At 37.1% G+C, this 15172-nt stretch overlaps 2 protein-coding genes across 2 annotated transcripts; both read right to left on the bottom strand.

Annotated features, from left to right (window-relative positions):
- Positions 1 to 2736: 2736 nt before the first annotated feature.
- LOC140886115 (calreticulin-like) lies at positions 2737 to 6186 on the bottom strand. Its single transcript, XM_073292618.1, has 14 exons — positions 6029 to 6186; positions 5252 to 5359; positions 4949 to 5141; positions 4595 to 4853; positions 4454 to 4510; positions 4268 to 4315; positions 4102 to 4188; positions 3962 to 4019; positions 3816 to 3883; positions 3621 to 3716; positions 3470 to 3517; positions 3304 to 3333; positions 3099 to 3209; positions 2737 to 2993 (listed from the first exon to the last, which is right to left on the bottom strand). Exons 1-14 carry the CDS (start codon positions 6132 to 6134, stop codon positions 2982 to 2984), a joined length of 1281 nt encoding a protein of 426 aa, XP_073148719.1. The 5' UTR covers positions 6135 to 6186; the 3' UTR covers positions 2737 to 2981.
- A 1811-nt stretch (positions 6187 to 7997) lies between these two features.
- Positions 7998 to 9990, bottom strand: LOC140892177 (ribosomal RNA small subunit methyltransferase). Its single transcript, XM_073300944.1, has 2 exons — positions 9587 to 9990; positions 7998 to 8855 (listed from the first exon to the last, which is right to left on the bottom strand). The coding sequence occupies exons 1-2, from the start codon at positions 9908 to 9910 to the stop codon at positions 8109 to 8111; spliced, it is 1071 nt and encodes a 356-aa protein (XP_073157045.1). The 5' UTR covers positions 9911 to 9990; the 3' UTR covers positions 7998 to 8108.
- Between the last annotated feature and the right edge of the window lie 5182 nt (positions 9991 to 15172).

Raw genomic sequence — 15172 nt, 5'->3', positions numbered from 1 at the left:
TTCTTTCTTTCAAAAAGAAGGCATTTTGCATGAATCCTCTTGTGTCAATACACCACAACAAAACGGCGTGGCTGAACGAAAGAACGGCCACCTCCTAAATATCACAAGAGCATTACTATTCCACAAAAATGTTCCTAAACAATATTGGGGAGAAGCTGTTCTTACCGCTGCACACCTTATTAATAGACTTCCCACTAGTATTCTTGATTTTAAAACCCCAATAGAAATTCTCACAAATTTTTTTCCTCATTTTACTGCGTCTAATAATCTTGTTCCTAGAATTTTTGGAAGTGTTGTCTTCGTTCATATACATTTCCAAAATAGAGGAAAACTCGACCCTCGAGCTCTTCGATGTATCTTTATCGGGTACTCCTCTACTCAAAAGGGATATAAGTGCTTTCATCCTTCCACTCGAAAAACTTTTGTTTCCGCTGATGTAACCTTTGTGGAAAATGAGTCTTATTTTCCCTCAAAATTTCCAGAAAACAAAACAGATAGAGATGGAGGGGATATAAGTCTTTCACTTGATCTTCCCTTCGACTCTAGCACACTGCCACTACTACACAGCCCACCATCTATACTTCCTGATCAAACTGCCAAATCAGCTCCACATAGTGATATGATCGCGGATAAGGAACAAGAAACCCAAACACAGCCACTCAAAACCTATTCCAGGAAGAAATTTCCAGCCTCTACAGTAGCACCACCACCTCTGAACTTCGCACGAGTTCCTGCAATTTCCAAGCTACCAGCTGAAAAAAACCAAGCCATAGTCGAGAGTGAACCAATTGTTGAGCCTGAACTCTTAACAGATTCTAAGACCTTAGATGATGTTGACCAGGACACGAACTTGCCAATCGCATTAAGAAAAGGAATCAGAACCTGTACTAAACATCCCTTACACCAGTTTATGACCTACCAAAACCTGTCCCAAAGCCATAAAGCCTTATTGACCAATCTTCACAACATATCCATTCCGAGAAATCTATCAGAGGCATTAAGAGACAAGAAGTGGGAGGATGCCATGAAAATAGAAATGGAAGCTCTTGACAGAAACAAAACATGGGAACTGGTTAGATTGCCACACAAGGTTAAACCAGTTGGTTGTCGATGGGTATTCACTGTCAAATATAAATCAGATGGGACAGTTGAACGTTATAAGACGAGGCTAGTTGCGAAAGGATACACCCAAACATATGGACTCAACTATTGGGAAACCTTTGCACCTGTTGCAAAGATGAACACAGTGCGGATCCTTTTGTCATTAGCAGCAAATTTTGGATGGAATCTGTTACAATTTGATGTTAAGAATGCATTTCTTCATGGTGACCTAGCCGAAGAAGTTTATATGGAGATCCCACCGGGTTTTGAATCTAAAAAAGGGATGGTGTGTAGGCTGAAGAAGGCACTTTATGGCCTTAAACAATCACCAAGGGCTTGGTTTGGAAGACTCACTAAAGCCATGACTACCTTGGGATACAGACAAAGCCAAGGGGATCATTCTTTGTTTGTGAAGCACTCGGCTTCAGGGGGAGTGACTATTCTGCTGGTGTATGTTGATGATATGATAGTATCTGGGAATGATATAGAAGGAATACAGGAACTAAAGCAGCGCCTACTCAAAGAGTTTGATATCAAAGAACTTGGGAAGTTAAAATACTTTTTAGGAATTGAAGTGGCTAACTCACGGCATGGAATATTCATTTCCCAACAAAAATACGCGCTGGATTTGTTGAAGGACTCAGGAAAGATGGGCTGCAAGCCGGTGGACACCCCTATTGAAGTCAATCACGGCTTATGTGATGCACCAAATGACCCAGTGGTAGATAAAGGCTCTTATCAGAGGCTGGTTGGGAGGTTAATATATTTAACTCACTCTAGACCAGACATTTCGTATGCTGTAAGTGTAGTTAGCAGATATATGCAAAGTCCAAAAGAAAAACACCTCAAGGCAGTCCACAGGATCTTGCAGTATCTTAAGGGCAGCCCAGGAAAAGGCATATTATTCAAAAAAGGGGATGCTATGACTCTTGAAGCCTATACAGACGCCGACTATGCAGGCTCCTTGGATGATCGAAGGTCCACTTCCGGCTATTGCACATTCTTGGGAGGAAACCTAGTGACGTGGAGAAGTAAAAAGCAAAATGTGGTTGCAAGATCAAGCGCAGAATCAGAATTTCGAGCTATGGCTTTAGGAATATGTGAATTGCTATGGTTGAAGATCATTCTTGATGATTTGAGAATTAAGTGGAACTCACCCATGAAGTTATATTGTGACAATAAATCAGCCATTAGTATAGCTCACAATCCAGTGCAACATGACCGTACGAAACACGTTGAAGTCGATAGACACTTCATCAAAGAGAAATTGGAAAGTGGATTAATATGTACTCCATTCGTCTCTTCCAAGGATCAGTTGGCAGATATATTCACAAAGGCACTATCTAGTAGATTGTTCACAGATATTGTTAGCAAGCTTGGAATGGGCGATATCCATTCACCAGCTTGAGGGGGAGTGTCAGATTCTGTAGATAATATATGATTTGAATTAATTCTGTATTATGGTAGATAAATCCTGCAGATTATGTTATTTGTATGGTGAATATTCTATCCCAGATTTGTAGGGATCTCATTACTAGATTTAGAAGATTAGGCTCTTATTTATATGTTACATTGTAATCAGTTGAAAAAGATAAGAAATATATTATTTTCTACGCTTTGTTTAGTACTGTCTCATAATCTAGAACAATACATGATTTATATAAGTTCTCTGATGCTCCCTTAAGTTGCACGAAATCAAAGTAATCCGCCACATAGTTTTTTTTTCAATGTAGCCTCAAAAGAGTTCAGCCTTTTTCTACAAAAACAGATATATAAAACAAGTAAAATTAGAAAAGGAAAAATTGTAGAGCGTCTTAACGGGCTCAGCTTCTGGACTTGAGAGCGAACTTTTATCAGAACACGGACAGCATCCGAGCATCCTACAGTTCATCCTGCATGAACAAAGAGTATACACAAGCAAATTGAGATAAAGCGTAAAACAAGATGGTATAAAACGATTTCCATGCAAGGAGGAAAAGATTGGTGTTTGTTTATACATGAGTGTCATCATCCACATCAGCCACAGGGTCGACTTCCTTAGAATCTGGCTTGGCATTGACATCAGCTTCATTGTCTTCTGCATCAGAATCATTATCTCCATCCTCAGCCTGTTATTGGAAGACCATCAAGATGAGGACATTAATCGAGAAAAAATATTAGAAGACGCTTATTTACAGTCACAAGAAAACATTCAGGGCTTACATCAGAATCAACTGGATCTGCCTTTGACTCCTGAATTGAATGTAAAATAAATAAATAAATAGGCGAGAGAATCATAAATCAGATAAATTTTTTTAAAGTGATTTTCGAACAAGGAACATTATTGGCAGTGACAGGATAAATTCCAAATAAATATGCAAAAAAGTACCTCCTCTTCTCTCTTCTTTTCTGCCTCATCAAAAGCAGCCTTCTCAGCCTGGAATGTCAGGCATCATTAAGCATTAGTTCCCCTTCTTTAATAGAGAAAATGTACTTTTTAAAAACTTGAAGAGAAATATCAGGAAGACACATTCACATACCTCCTTTTGCTTTCCCCATGTATCTTCAGCTAGCTGCTTAGCATACTCGGGATCATCACATACCAAGACATTGTCAAACAAGGTTCCAGATTTCACCTGCAGAAGTAAATAATTTCTCAACGAAAATGTGTAAGTGTATAATCAGAGTAATTATAGAAGAAATTGAACACGAAGGAAAAAATAAAATTCCTGTACCTGCCACAACTCAATGCCTACATACTTCAGATTCGAGAAAACATAGAGATCTGGATCATCCTTGAATTCTGAAACCATGTTACAATGGGATTATACTAATTCTTTAAATGCAATGGGCAATCAAATGCTCAGGAGATGTAAGGAACCTGGATTATCAATCAATGGTGCCTTCCACTTTCCACTGTAGTTGGGGTTCTTAATTTCCTGGGAATACAAAAAGATGGCATTGATCCGTCTGTTTAATTTAATATACCAACAAACTTGCACCAAAAAAAGTTCCATAAACCTTTGGTTTCCATGGACCTTTGTATTCAGGATTAGGCATGGTTGGTGCTGTCCACTCACCATCCTCCTCCTCATCCCAGTCCTCTGGCTGCAATTAACAAGTAGGATACAGAATTCAGAAGTTACAAGGAATGCAGAAACAGAACTGGAATTTGAATATAATTTACCTTTTTGGCATCAGGGTCTGGAATCTCCTTCAGAATGTCATCGTAACCCTGTATAGAGAAACTTTGTTTTAGATATGATGAAGGCATTTAACAAAATGAGATTCTCTTAGGCCACAAGCCATCATGGAATACTACCAACTGATATAAAAATTAAAAAATTAATATAAAAATTAAGAGTTAATATACCTCGGGCTTTTGGTCTTCAGGGTCAGGAATATATTCTTTGTCATCCCAGTCTTCAGGCTGTCACAGAATTCAGAGAATGGTAAGATCAACAGTTTTGGTACCGGAACAAAAATAATTTTATGTATCACTACAACCAACAACCTTCTTGGCCTCAGGGTCCTTAATGGTCTTTGGAGGGAGAAGATCCCAGTCCGAATACAAGCTACCAGATTGCTTCTCTACATTGTCAATGAGGATGCTGTACGTAGCATCAGGGCGGAGTATGAAAGTATAGACATGAGTCAGTTGATCAGTTTCACATGGAACATCCTTCTTGATCAAGTGGTTTGCCCCATTGTATGTGAGAATAGCATGGACTTTCTTAGTACTGTAGCCACAGATATCTGGTCCAAACATGATGCTGCAGTCAACCATGTGGTGCAATCAATCAACAACTGGTACAGAAATTAAACAAGGGAAAACGGTGTTACATAAAAGGACATTAAGATACATAACCTGTAAGGAGTATCACCACCAAATTTCTTCTGGTCAACTTCACCGCTAAGCAATTTCATGTATCCGCCACCACAGTCAAGTTTCTGTTCATGCTTAACAGAGAACTGGAAAACTAAGGTCTTGCCCTTATTGCTGAGTTCAGGGTACTCAGCTGAGATGGCATAAAATCTATAGTCTTCGCTGGTCTGAATACCTGAAATAAATCGAGGAAAACAACAGCACTAGATGTTGAGTGTTTCGCTATTCACACAAATCTGCAAATCAAAGCTTCGCCATGTGCAGATTACGCAATGAGATAACTACCTTTGTCATTGGGGTTTCCATTCCATTTGCCTGAGGTGTAATTCCACTCTCCTGCCATGTTATCTTCTTTCTTCCACTCAGATTTGACCCATCGACTCTCCCATCCATCTTAATAATCCAGCCAAAGAAATAATGAGAATGCAACACAATCAAGGGAAAAAGCTCAAGCAAGTAAAGCCGTCCATTTGTAAACCATACACAAGACTTTCACCCTTTCCTCACTCGGGAACAAGAAATATCGTTTATCATCTACATATGAAAGCATGGCTATAACTGAAAATTATTATCAAACCATAAAAAGCTCCAATTTCGGTACCACTCAACAGATCTGAAAAGTATTTCATCACACTAACTGCATTATATGTCTACAGTCAAATTCAGTCCAGTGAAATAGGCAACCCCAAAATAGACCCTATATATATAATCCATGATGCAACCATAATGGTGAGGCCGTGAGGGCAAAGAAATTAGCACACTCATCAGATCTTCTGTACACACACAAAATTCAACGCATATGTTTCTAAATCAATTCACCACATTCGATACCAAATGATCCGACTCCACGCTGTTACATACATAAAATCAGAAAAAACATATACCAGATCTACGTCAACCATAGCAGTGAATTCATCATCGAAATGAACTCACACCAAAACAATAAGATCGCAGCAAAAAGATACAAACCAAATCCAGTCAAAAGACACATAAAAAACAACCGAAATGACGCAAAATTCAGACAAAGTAAACCAGCTGGTTGAATGCAGTAAGTAATTGTACCATCGAAACGCTCTTCGAAGAACACTGTAGCAGAAGAAACCGCTAGGAGCAGAGCAATAGCAACGGGCAGGGAGAGGATACTAGGGTTCATCAGCGAAATCGCCATAGCTGATCTCTCGAGTAAGCTTGAAATGCGGCCTGATATTTATTTATAGGGGCGGATAGTTGACCAGCTGTTAATGCTCGCGGTCGTGTTATTTTATTCACATTAAATTAAAATCTACATTTAAGACTATTGATAAATTTGGTAGGATTTGGATTTGTAAAATATTATTATTTTAGTGTTTTGAGTCTTTTGACAAAATAAAATTGGTATCTGACGGCATTTAATTTTTTTTATTTTTTAAAATAAATAAATATTTCACAATTGTTCTTGATAAAAATTATATGTGTATTTATGTAAATATTATTAATGAAAAATTTTAAAATAATTTTAAAATAAGAAATAATTTTTTTAATATAAATACTATAATTTTAAATTGTCAAATCAAATTCCAAATCATATTTTAAATTACAGTCAAACGTTAAATGAAATTCCAATTTCATTAATTTCAAATCTAAATCTAATTTTAATTTCAAATTCAATTTTAAATCTTGTTTTTTATGCATCCAAACACATTGAATTTTTTTTTTTACAGTAACATTTTGAAAATAGTTAATTTGTGTTTCTCATTTTTCATTCTCTTTCGCCTCAGATTTTCTTCAAAATTTTCGTTTTTCAGCTTCTAATTATTTTGTCTTAATGCATTACACATCTATATCTCATTTCAAATTATCAAATTCGTCTTTTTTTTTTCTCGATGCACAAAGAGAACTATTCTAAAATTTATCAAAATGAATTGCACTTAGACAAACTTTGTGCGAAAGATTCGCGATCGCCTGAAAAAGTATTTGCATGAGTAATTTTGAAATCATGATCATTTGTCGAACGTCCATTTATACCATGAACTCAAATACCAATTACATGTGAAACTCATCTTATTATTTGTAGTTTTGCACACAGGTACTTATATTACAAACTTTGATAAGTATGGGGGATCGTTCAAGTTTCAATGTTTACAGTGTTTATTGGTTATTATATTGTTTAATGCTATATGAATTACAACTTTTTTAAGGGAAAATTTATTTTGATAGTGATATTAGGAAAGTGATAAAATATTTATTTGGGGATGAATATAAAATGGGTTGATAACTTTTGCGAATTTGCATAGTTGAATCCAAACAGAAGCTACGTTATATTTTTTTCACTATCGAGATTCATCAGATAATAAATTCATATAAACCCAACAAATATTGCATAAGAAAACTAGAAGGGGGTAAAAAACAATGATACAATGCTGCCGTCCAACTTTTTCTTTTATTTATTTGGTTCTACCCGTCCAACTAAATTTATTACTATATGGGAAAATTTACCTTCAAATAGTATGAAAATTTATTATTTTCCACAGAATATCCTTTCTTAATGCTATATTTATCTATAATTTTAAATTTAATCGTATTTTTATCTATATTTTTAAATTTTTAAATTGGAAAATATATCACTCCTAATAATATTCTCTCTTTTAATCTTCATATCTCTATATAAAATTCTGTTGCAATCACATCCTTATTGATATCTTTATAAGTGTAACGATAAATATATTTCCAAAAAAAAAAAAAACGTAACGATAAATATATCAATCTAACCATAAACATTGTTATCCTCACGTGAACGTTATCTTAAATGATAAAAATATTTTTGATATAATTATTATTTATAACTTGAATATATTCATTATATTATATTATATCAAATTAAATTAAATAAATAACTTTAAATAATCATTCAAATGCTTGTATATACTAAATCTAATAACTAATTATATAAAATAACACTATCAACGTAACATACTAGTAAAAAGTAATACATAAATATAATTCACAAAATTCAAGTAATTCAAAATATATAGATTAAACTTTCCACGTATAATTGGGAATTAAAAATCTACTATGAATTCGTACTTAAAGAAAAACAAAAATCAGGAATAGGGAGACAAAAATAATACTTCTTGTTGAGATGGGCAAAACTGGTACAATCACACTAAGAAAAATGAATACCGGCTTTGTTAAATAAAGAAAGCAGATGCATGAAATCGTCTTGTGAGAGCTTGGAGGATCGTTTTTCTTCAAAACCTCCTTGCTTCAAAATGCCCACAACTTTATCTTTAAAACCCGAGGTCTTAGTATCGACGTCGCCCATTTCCAGCTCCATCTCATCGTCATCATTTCCGTCTTCACTGTCCATGATCATATCACCGAGAGTGTCTCCTAAAGCAGATACACAAGAGGCCATTTCTGAATCATCCGAAAATCCTTCTGGTGTAAGCTGCAGTGCCTGTAAAGTCTTGTAGTTCTTTTCCAGCAACGATAGGACAGACTTTTGCCTAAACAAAGAACCTAAAGTTTTGTTCTTTCGATTGAAACAGATTCGGACTAAACCATCCCACTCCTTGAAATTCACAGGAGGAAGTGGTTTCCTTGGTTCAATTCTGACTACTGAAGAGTCAACCTTGGGTGGTGGCCTAAAGTTGTTTCTTCCAACCTTCAGCAAGTGGTTAACCCGAGCCAGAAGTTGGGTGTTCACAGAAAGACGACAATAGAGGGTATCCCCTGGTTGAGCAACAAGCCTCATGGCAAATTCCCTTTGGAACATAATTACCGCACACCTGAACAACGGACGGTGAGACAACAACTTGAAGGTAAGAGGAGAGGAAATTTGATATGGGATGTTTGCCACACAAATGTCAAAGTAGGGAAGATCACACTTTAAAACATCTCCTTGTATAACCTGCAGGAAGAGCATTGAAATGATCAGTTTTCATCATTTATTCAGAATTATGCTACATGTCACAAAGTGCCTGGAAACACTGAGACAACACAACAACATATGCCAAACAAGTCAGATAAGACCTAATAACTTCCACTGCGTAGATTATTCGTTTCAGGTTGAGAGATCTTCTTTCAAACAAAGGTGAAAGAAGTAAGCCTAAAAATATCAATCAAAGAAAGAATTGGGTATAATCAGACAAAAAAGTAAGCTCTAAATTCATGCAGTGACATTCAGATATTATAGCAACACTTGAGACCCATACTCTCGAAGTTCGAACAAGCTCGGAATTTAGGGGAATTCCACCGCCAAAACAAAGAATAGCTGACGAAATTTGGATTCCCAACGCTAAAACCTAGTAGACAAGATAACACTAAGACGATTGCAGAGACAATTCTGGACTCATTTTTTTTCCCCAAAGCAAAAATACCGTCTTTGTCCAAACTAGAGGATTATGAATATGAAAAGAGTTCAGTTCGATTACCAGCTAAGAAGTAAATAATCTTCAATATAATAATAACTCGATGATTAGTTTACCAGCTAATTCAATTGAATTCTTCAGCAAATTACTCGAACCTCCAGGCAAACAAAATACACAAGAAATAAAAACCAACCGCAAAAAACACTTGCACGCCACAAAATGCCTGAAAAAATATTCTTTCAAAACGAAAAAGGGCTGCAAAAACATTAACCTTCAGCTGGTTAGAAAACGGAGTTCCTTGAAAACGACGCTGCAACTCGAGAACCATACGAGGATCGAGCTCAACAGCGACGACGGATTTCCCAGCTTCAAGAAGCTTCTTCGTGAGATTACCCGTACCAGGACCAATCTCAAGGATGACGTCAGTAGACTTAATTCCGGTTTTTTGAACAATTGAGTCGACCAACAGTGGGTTTTTAAGTATATGTTGGCCCTTCGACTTGTGAAAGGAGATTCCGCCCTGGAAACCCTTCGACGCCGCCGCGGCTCCGCCTTTGTGGGACGGCCTCTCTCTCTTGATCTTGCCTCCCGCCATTAGAGAGGTGAGATCGGAGATCTCTGGCGACTGCGGGTGAATTTGGAGAAGAAGGGGTTTTTCTTTTTCGGGCCAATCGGGATCTGTTTTTGCAAGCTGTAAATGGGCCCTAAGTTGGCCCAATAAGCATATATCCAAATGGCTACCTAAATCCACTGTGCTTTGATTGGTCTAGCCGACTCACTAGCATCTACATTGTCTCTTCCTTTTATTGATTTTAATTTAATTTAATTACTTTAAAATTGAAAAATATAAAGTATCAATTCTCCAAAATTGCATAAATTATCTTTCCATCCATGGAAACTGAAAAATTAAAAAACCAGAAGTACGTAAGTTGACCGATTACTCAAATACAAAATATATTTAAATAAATATTTTTATTATTTTAATTCGGCAAGATAGTTGAATAGAAGTAAAATTGTCACCCATCACAATAACATAAATTTCAATCAGATTCAACCAGAATTTAATGTATTCTTCGACTTATTGTATTTTTTGCAACTTTTAAAAAAGCGCAATAATAAGTTTTTTTTAGAGGTTAACACTAGTTGGGTTTAGCAATTTAATAAATGTAACAACTCTAATGGAGTGTGTGTATGTAAGATAATAATTTCAAGTGCTACTGCTCAGATTGTCTGGAAATTATTTGCTAGAATTTTTAATGTTCAGAATTATCGAAGTTTTTCTAAATGGAAGGTTGCGCATGATTGGCGTAGAGATGGTCATGTTAAGGAACTAATTCCTTTTCTGATTATTTGGTTCCTCTAAAAGACCATGAATGACTACAAATATAGGAGTGCTCGCATCTTACCGGCCAGAATTATTACGCATATTCAAGAGTTTATTGTATCTACTGATCGTGCAGGGGTCTTGAAGGCTGGTCGTTGGAGAGTTTTCAAGGGGGTGGCTAGCTCGTTGGGTTTACTCATAAAGTCACTCGAACTGCTTTTATTCGAGTGGTTAGATGGGTGTCACCTGCTATCGGGTATTTCAAGTTAAATTCGGATGAGTGTTCAAAAGATGGAGGGGAGTTTGGGATTGGAGGCATTATCAGAGACCGTACGGAAAAGCCGATCCTAGCTTATCATGATTATATTGGTTTTGAGACTAACACGAGAGCTGAGATTTGGGCTATTCTTAAGGGACTTCAAGTTTGCAAGTTGTATAATTTTCTCTTTGTAGCTTGAAGTAGATTCCAAGATACCTTTATCTATTATTGATGTGACAACACCTCTTAGGAGCTTAGTAACATTTTAACTCAAATCCAAGGGATTCTATATTCGTCCATGGTGAAGAAGTCTCACATCTACAGAGAAGCAAATGTGGCGGCAGATGAATTCGTGGCCGCAAATGAATTCGTAAATCTGGGATTGGCTAAGAGATCGGCCTCACAATATTCAGAGGCAGCTTAAGGATATTTACAGATTAGATAAATCTGATCCATCTTATATTAGAGTTAATACAAACTTTTGTATTTAATTACTTTTTCGATTTTCTAAATTTTTTATTAGAGCTCTTGTTTTCGTGAGAGGTTTTGGCATAGTCTGAAAGAGTGGGTGCCCAGTGAGCCAACTTGTGGCTATGGGCTTTGATGACTCTTTGTACAAACAATCTTTTGTTTAATGTAAATTTACACTTTTATTAATGGCAATGACTTTATCTTTCTTCATATTGTTATATTGTGATATACTATTGTTGTTTTGATAAAGACCTTGAATATACTATAGTGTATGTAAGATGTGGTAGAACATGGGGATGTCTATCATGAAATACATCTTATAGTCACTGTATATTCTAAACTGTTCCTAGTCGATTGAGCCGTCCGAGAATAAGGATAAGGATCGCTCGAGTGTGAGACTAGCATTTGCGATGCGGAGTACCACGTTTCATTGGTAGGGAACATGGAGATGTTCGAAGCATGCAAATGGATATTCATAGGATGAATAATCGAACTACCCTATCCGGACTTTCCAAGTGGTTATCACTTATCGAGTGGATAAAGTCCGCGGTTTTGGTTGTACACCATTAGTCCTTACTACTTGAAACATCATGGAGACTCTATATGCTAGTACTGTGCTTTGACTCGTTTACCGACTCTATGGGGGTCATCAGGTGTCGGGATTGGGTACAGCTACAACACATATAGGAGTCGATACATTGTTGTCAAGGATTCACCACATACTTGCGAGTGTGGATATCCTATGCGTTCTGAGGAGATATTAGTGTGACGAATCTCTGGCCAGAGTACTTGATGTGATTTAAGAAATGGTTTCTTAGTAGCACATGCGATGTCACTAATTTGATCTTCAAGATGTATTGCATAGTTATCGAATCTTGAGCGACTCTCGATATACCAATGGTTGTTGATTCGATCGGGATATATGGATGAAGGGACCGTACTGTACGCTAACCAAAATCTACTGGTTCTTGTAGGCACTATCAGTGATACCTAGGGAATCATGGGGCGATGTTGCTAGGCGCTTTACCATGATTCGTTGGGCAAGTCGGAAAGTGTTGTTCCGAGTCACAAGGAGTTGTGAGCCCACGGCTAGCTGTATCCCTGAACCATTGAGGGTCACACAGTGTAATGGAGTTTTAATCCCCGTTGAGATAGTTAAATTTAAAGAGTTAAATTTAATGAATAAAGAAGTTGGACTTCTTAAATAAGAGTAAGGGAGTAGGATTTCCTAAAATGACATAGGGATGGGCATTTTTGGAAACCACTGAATTCGGATTCAGGAAAATTTATTTTGACTTTAAAATGTGCAGAAATGGTTTCTGTGCACATTGGTGAAATCGGTTCATCAATCGGAGTCACGATGAATTTTATATTAATTTTTGAACGTGCGGGCTTTGCTTGTCGGGCCTCAACTTATGACTAATGGGCCCTAAGGTGTTAGTGGCCTGCATTATAAATAAGTTATTGCAGTACAGAAATTTGACACAACAGGTCATTATTGAGAGACAGGATTTTCGAAAATAAACCCTAGCCTCCTCTCAAGTTTTCGGCCGCCCCTCCTTGCTCTGTCAGAGAAAATTCCGGTCTGTGATTTTGAATTGCAGTCAGGAATAACGAATCAGATTCGTTTAATCTCTTCGCAGAAAAACTTCTGACAGATTTTCTAGTGCAATCTGTCAGAGGGATTTAAACCTCATTCGTGGACCTGATTGAAGGAGTTCATCAGTTCCTGGGAGATACAAGAAGCGCAGAGAAATCTGTGTGGTGTCCATTAATCTCGCTTCGAGATTGAAGGTAAAATTTAATTAATTGTTATTTGAATTTTACACACACAATAATTTAATCGTTGAATGGTTGATACCCATACCATGGAATTGTTCCATGATAAAATTTTTAAACTTCCGCTGCACCGGGTATCAATCGTGATTGATCTGACCGCGAGTTTTCCAACAGTGGTATCAGAGCCAGGTTGCTCAGATCAAACGATTAAATTAATCGATTGTACAAAATTTTTTGAATCTCGGTTTTTGGAAAACAAAATAAATATTTTTAAATAAAAAAAAAAAAAAAAATTTTCGGGGCAAAACCCGGGCAGCGATTGGATCGCTGCCCGGTGGGGCAGCAATTGTTGCTGCCCCGGGCGGCGCACGGCGCCGCCCAGGACGGCGCACGGCGCCGCCCAGGGCAGCGCTGTGCGCTGCCCAGGGCGGCGCACAGCGCCGCCCAGGGGCGGCGTTCGGCGCCGCCCAGGACGGCGCACGGCACCGCCCAGGGCGGCGCCAGGCGCCGCCAGGGCAGCGAAAGTCGCTGCCCTAAGGGGGCAGCCGGGCTGCCACCGGCCCGCGCCCCGGGTGCGGGCCGGCCCAGGAGTGTCACGGGCGGCCCGCGGGAAAAATTATATTTTATTTAAAAATTAATTTTAATGTGTTAAAAATTTTATTTTTGGTCCGGTCAAAAATTTTTTTTGATTGGTTCACGAGATTTCGGATCGAATTGTTCGAGTCCGTAAATTTTAAAATTGATTTTTGGATAAATTTGAATTTTTGGAAAATTTTAATATTTTATCCTTAAATTGAATTTTGAAATCAATTATTTTTGGTACAATTGATGATAAGATATGATCTTATGATATATTAAGTAAAATATGATTTTATCTTAAAATTGGATTTTATAGATAAAATATGATTTTATTTGATATAGAGATAAAATATGATTTTGTGTGTAAAATATGATTTTATATATAAAATATGATTTTATCTTGTTTAAATTTGAATTGCCACTGCATGTTATCCAATAAATTAATTTTGAATTAAATGTTATTGGATAAGGATGATCGATTGCCATGACCAATTTTGTAGGTGTATGTTAGGAATTTACATTTTTTTTTTGTTGTTGGTTTTATTAATGAGCCTGGTTTATGGCCCGATATGAATGTCATATGTAATAAAAGTGGGCTTGGTTTATAGCCCGTTCCCACCCCTAAAAATGTATCCCCTACTTGTCATTGTTATTTATTGTAAATACATTAGATTTAGTGGGAGATCAAGATTTGAAGACGGTGGGCCCAACAGACAATAAAGACTGAAGAAATGTAAATTGGAAGCACATGTAATAGGATTGCATTGCATACTGCATATTACCTAGGATTGGACTAAGACCCGTGATTGGCAACCACGGGTCAATTAGAAATGGAATCGATCATCCTATATAATATTTGATATTATGATTGTATGCATGTTTAGACATAATTGCGTGAATCCGGCAAGCATGCAATAAATTAAATATGATGAGACAAATATTTTTATAATTAAAAATCCCTCATTTTAAATATGATTTAAAATTGATATCAAGATAAATAAAGGAAATTTAAATTTGTTTAAATGTTCCTACCTTCCATCAACGGTCGATGTATGTGATGCTACCCGCGGATACGGTCCGGCTCATATTATTGGGGGGGCCCGTCCGTCGGAAAGCTGTACATTGGATCGACAAATGTTGTAAGTTGGGTGGAACTCCCATGGGATCGGCTCATATTATTGGGGGATCCACATGGCGACCGTCCATCACAACTTAATATTGATGGGTCATCTTGACATGTCACTTTAAACGGCGTCATATTATTGGGCCTTATTGGACATGAGGTAAACACATGGGGGTTGCTTTGGAAGCAATTGGGCTCTACCTTTTGAGAATTATGGTTGGCTGATATTATTCGGGACCATAAGTTTGTCAATTGGACTCCATGTTCTCACTAAGGAAAAAGTTTCCCGTTTTCACTAGAGGGTGGTGAAATCGTTAAAATA

The sequence above is a fragment of the Henckelia pumila genome, chromosome 3 (assembly GCF_033568475.1).
Source record: "Henckelia pumila isolate YLH828 chromosome 3, ASM3356847v2, whole genome shotgun sequence".
Lineage (NCBI taxonomy): Eukaryota > Viridiplantae > Streptophyta > Magnoliopsida > Lamiales > Gesneriaceae > Henckelia > Henckelia pumila.
This window is presented reverse-complemented; position numbering and strand designations above follow the sequence as displayed.

Bases quoted from the DNA above. Each gene is read 5' to 3' on its own strand.
- LOC140886115 (XM_073292618.1), bottom strand. From the start codon at position 6,134: ATGGCGATTTCGCTGATGAACCCTAGTATCCTCTCCCTGCCCGTTGCT. The intron at 4,316-4,453 runs GTATATTAACTC...TTCTCTATACAG, and splicing joins CTGAAGACCAAAAGCCCGAG to GGTTACGATGACATTCTGAA. The intron at 3,884-3,961 runs GTTCCTTACATC...ACATGGTTTCAG, and splicing joins ACCATTGATTGATAATCCAG to AATTCAAGGATGATCCAGAT.
- LOC140892177 (XM_073300944.1), bottom strand. From the start codon at position 9,910: ATGGCGGGAGGCAAGATCAAGAGAGAGAGGCCGTCCCACAAAGGCGGA. The intron at 8,856-9,586 runs GTTAATGTTTTT...CTCTTCCTGCAG, and splicing joins CGTTTTCTAACCAGCTGAAG to GTTATACAAGGAGATGTTTT.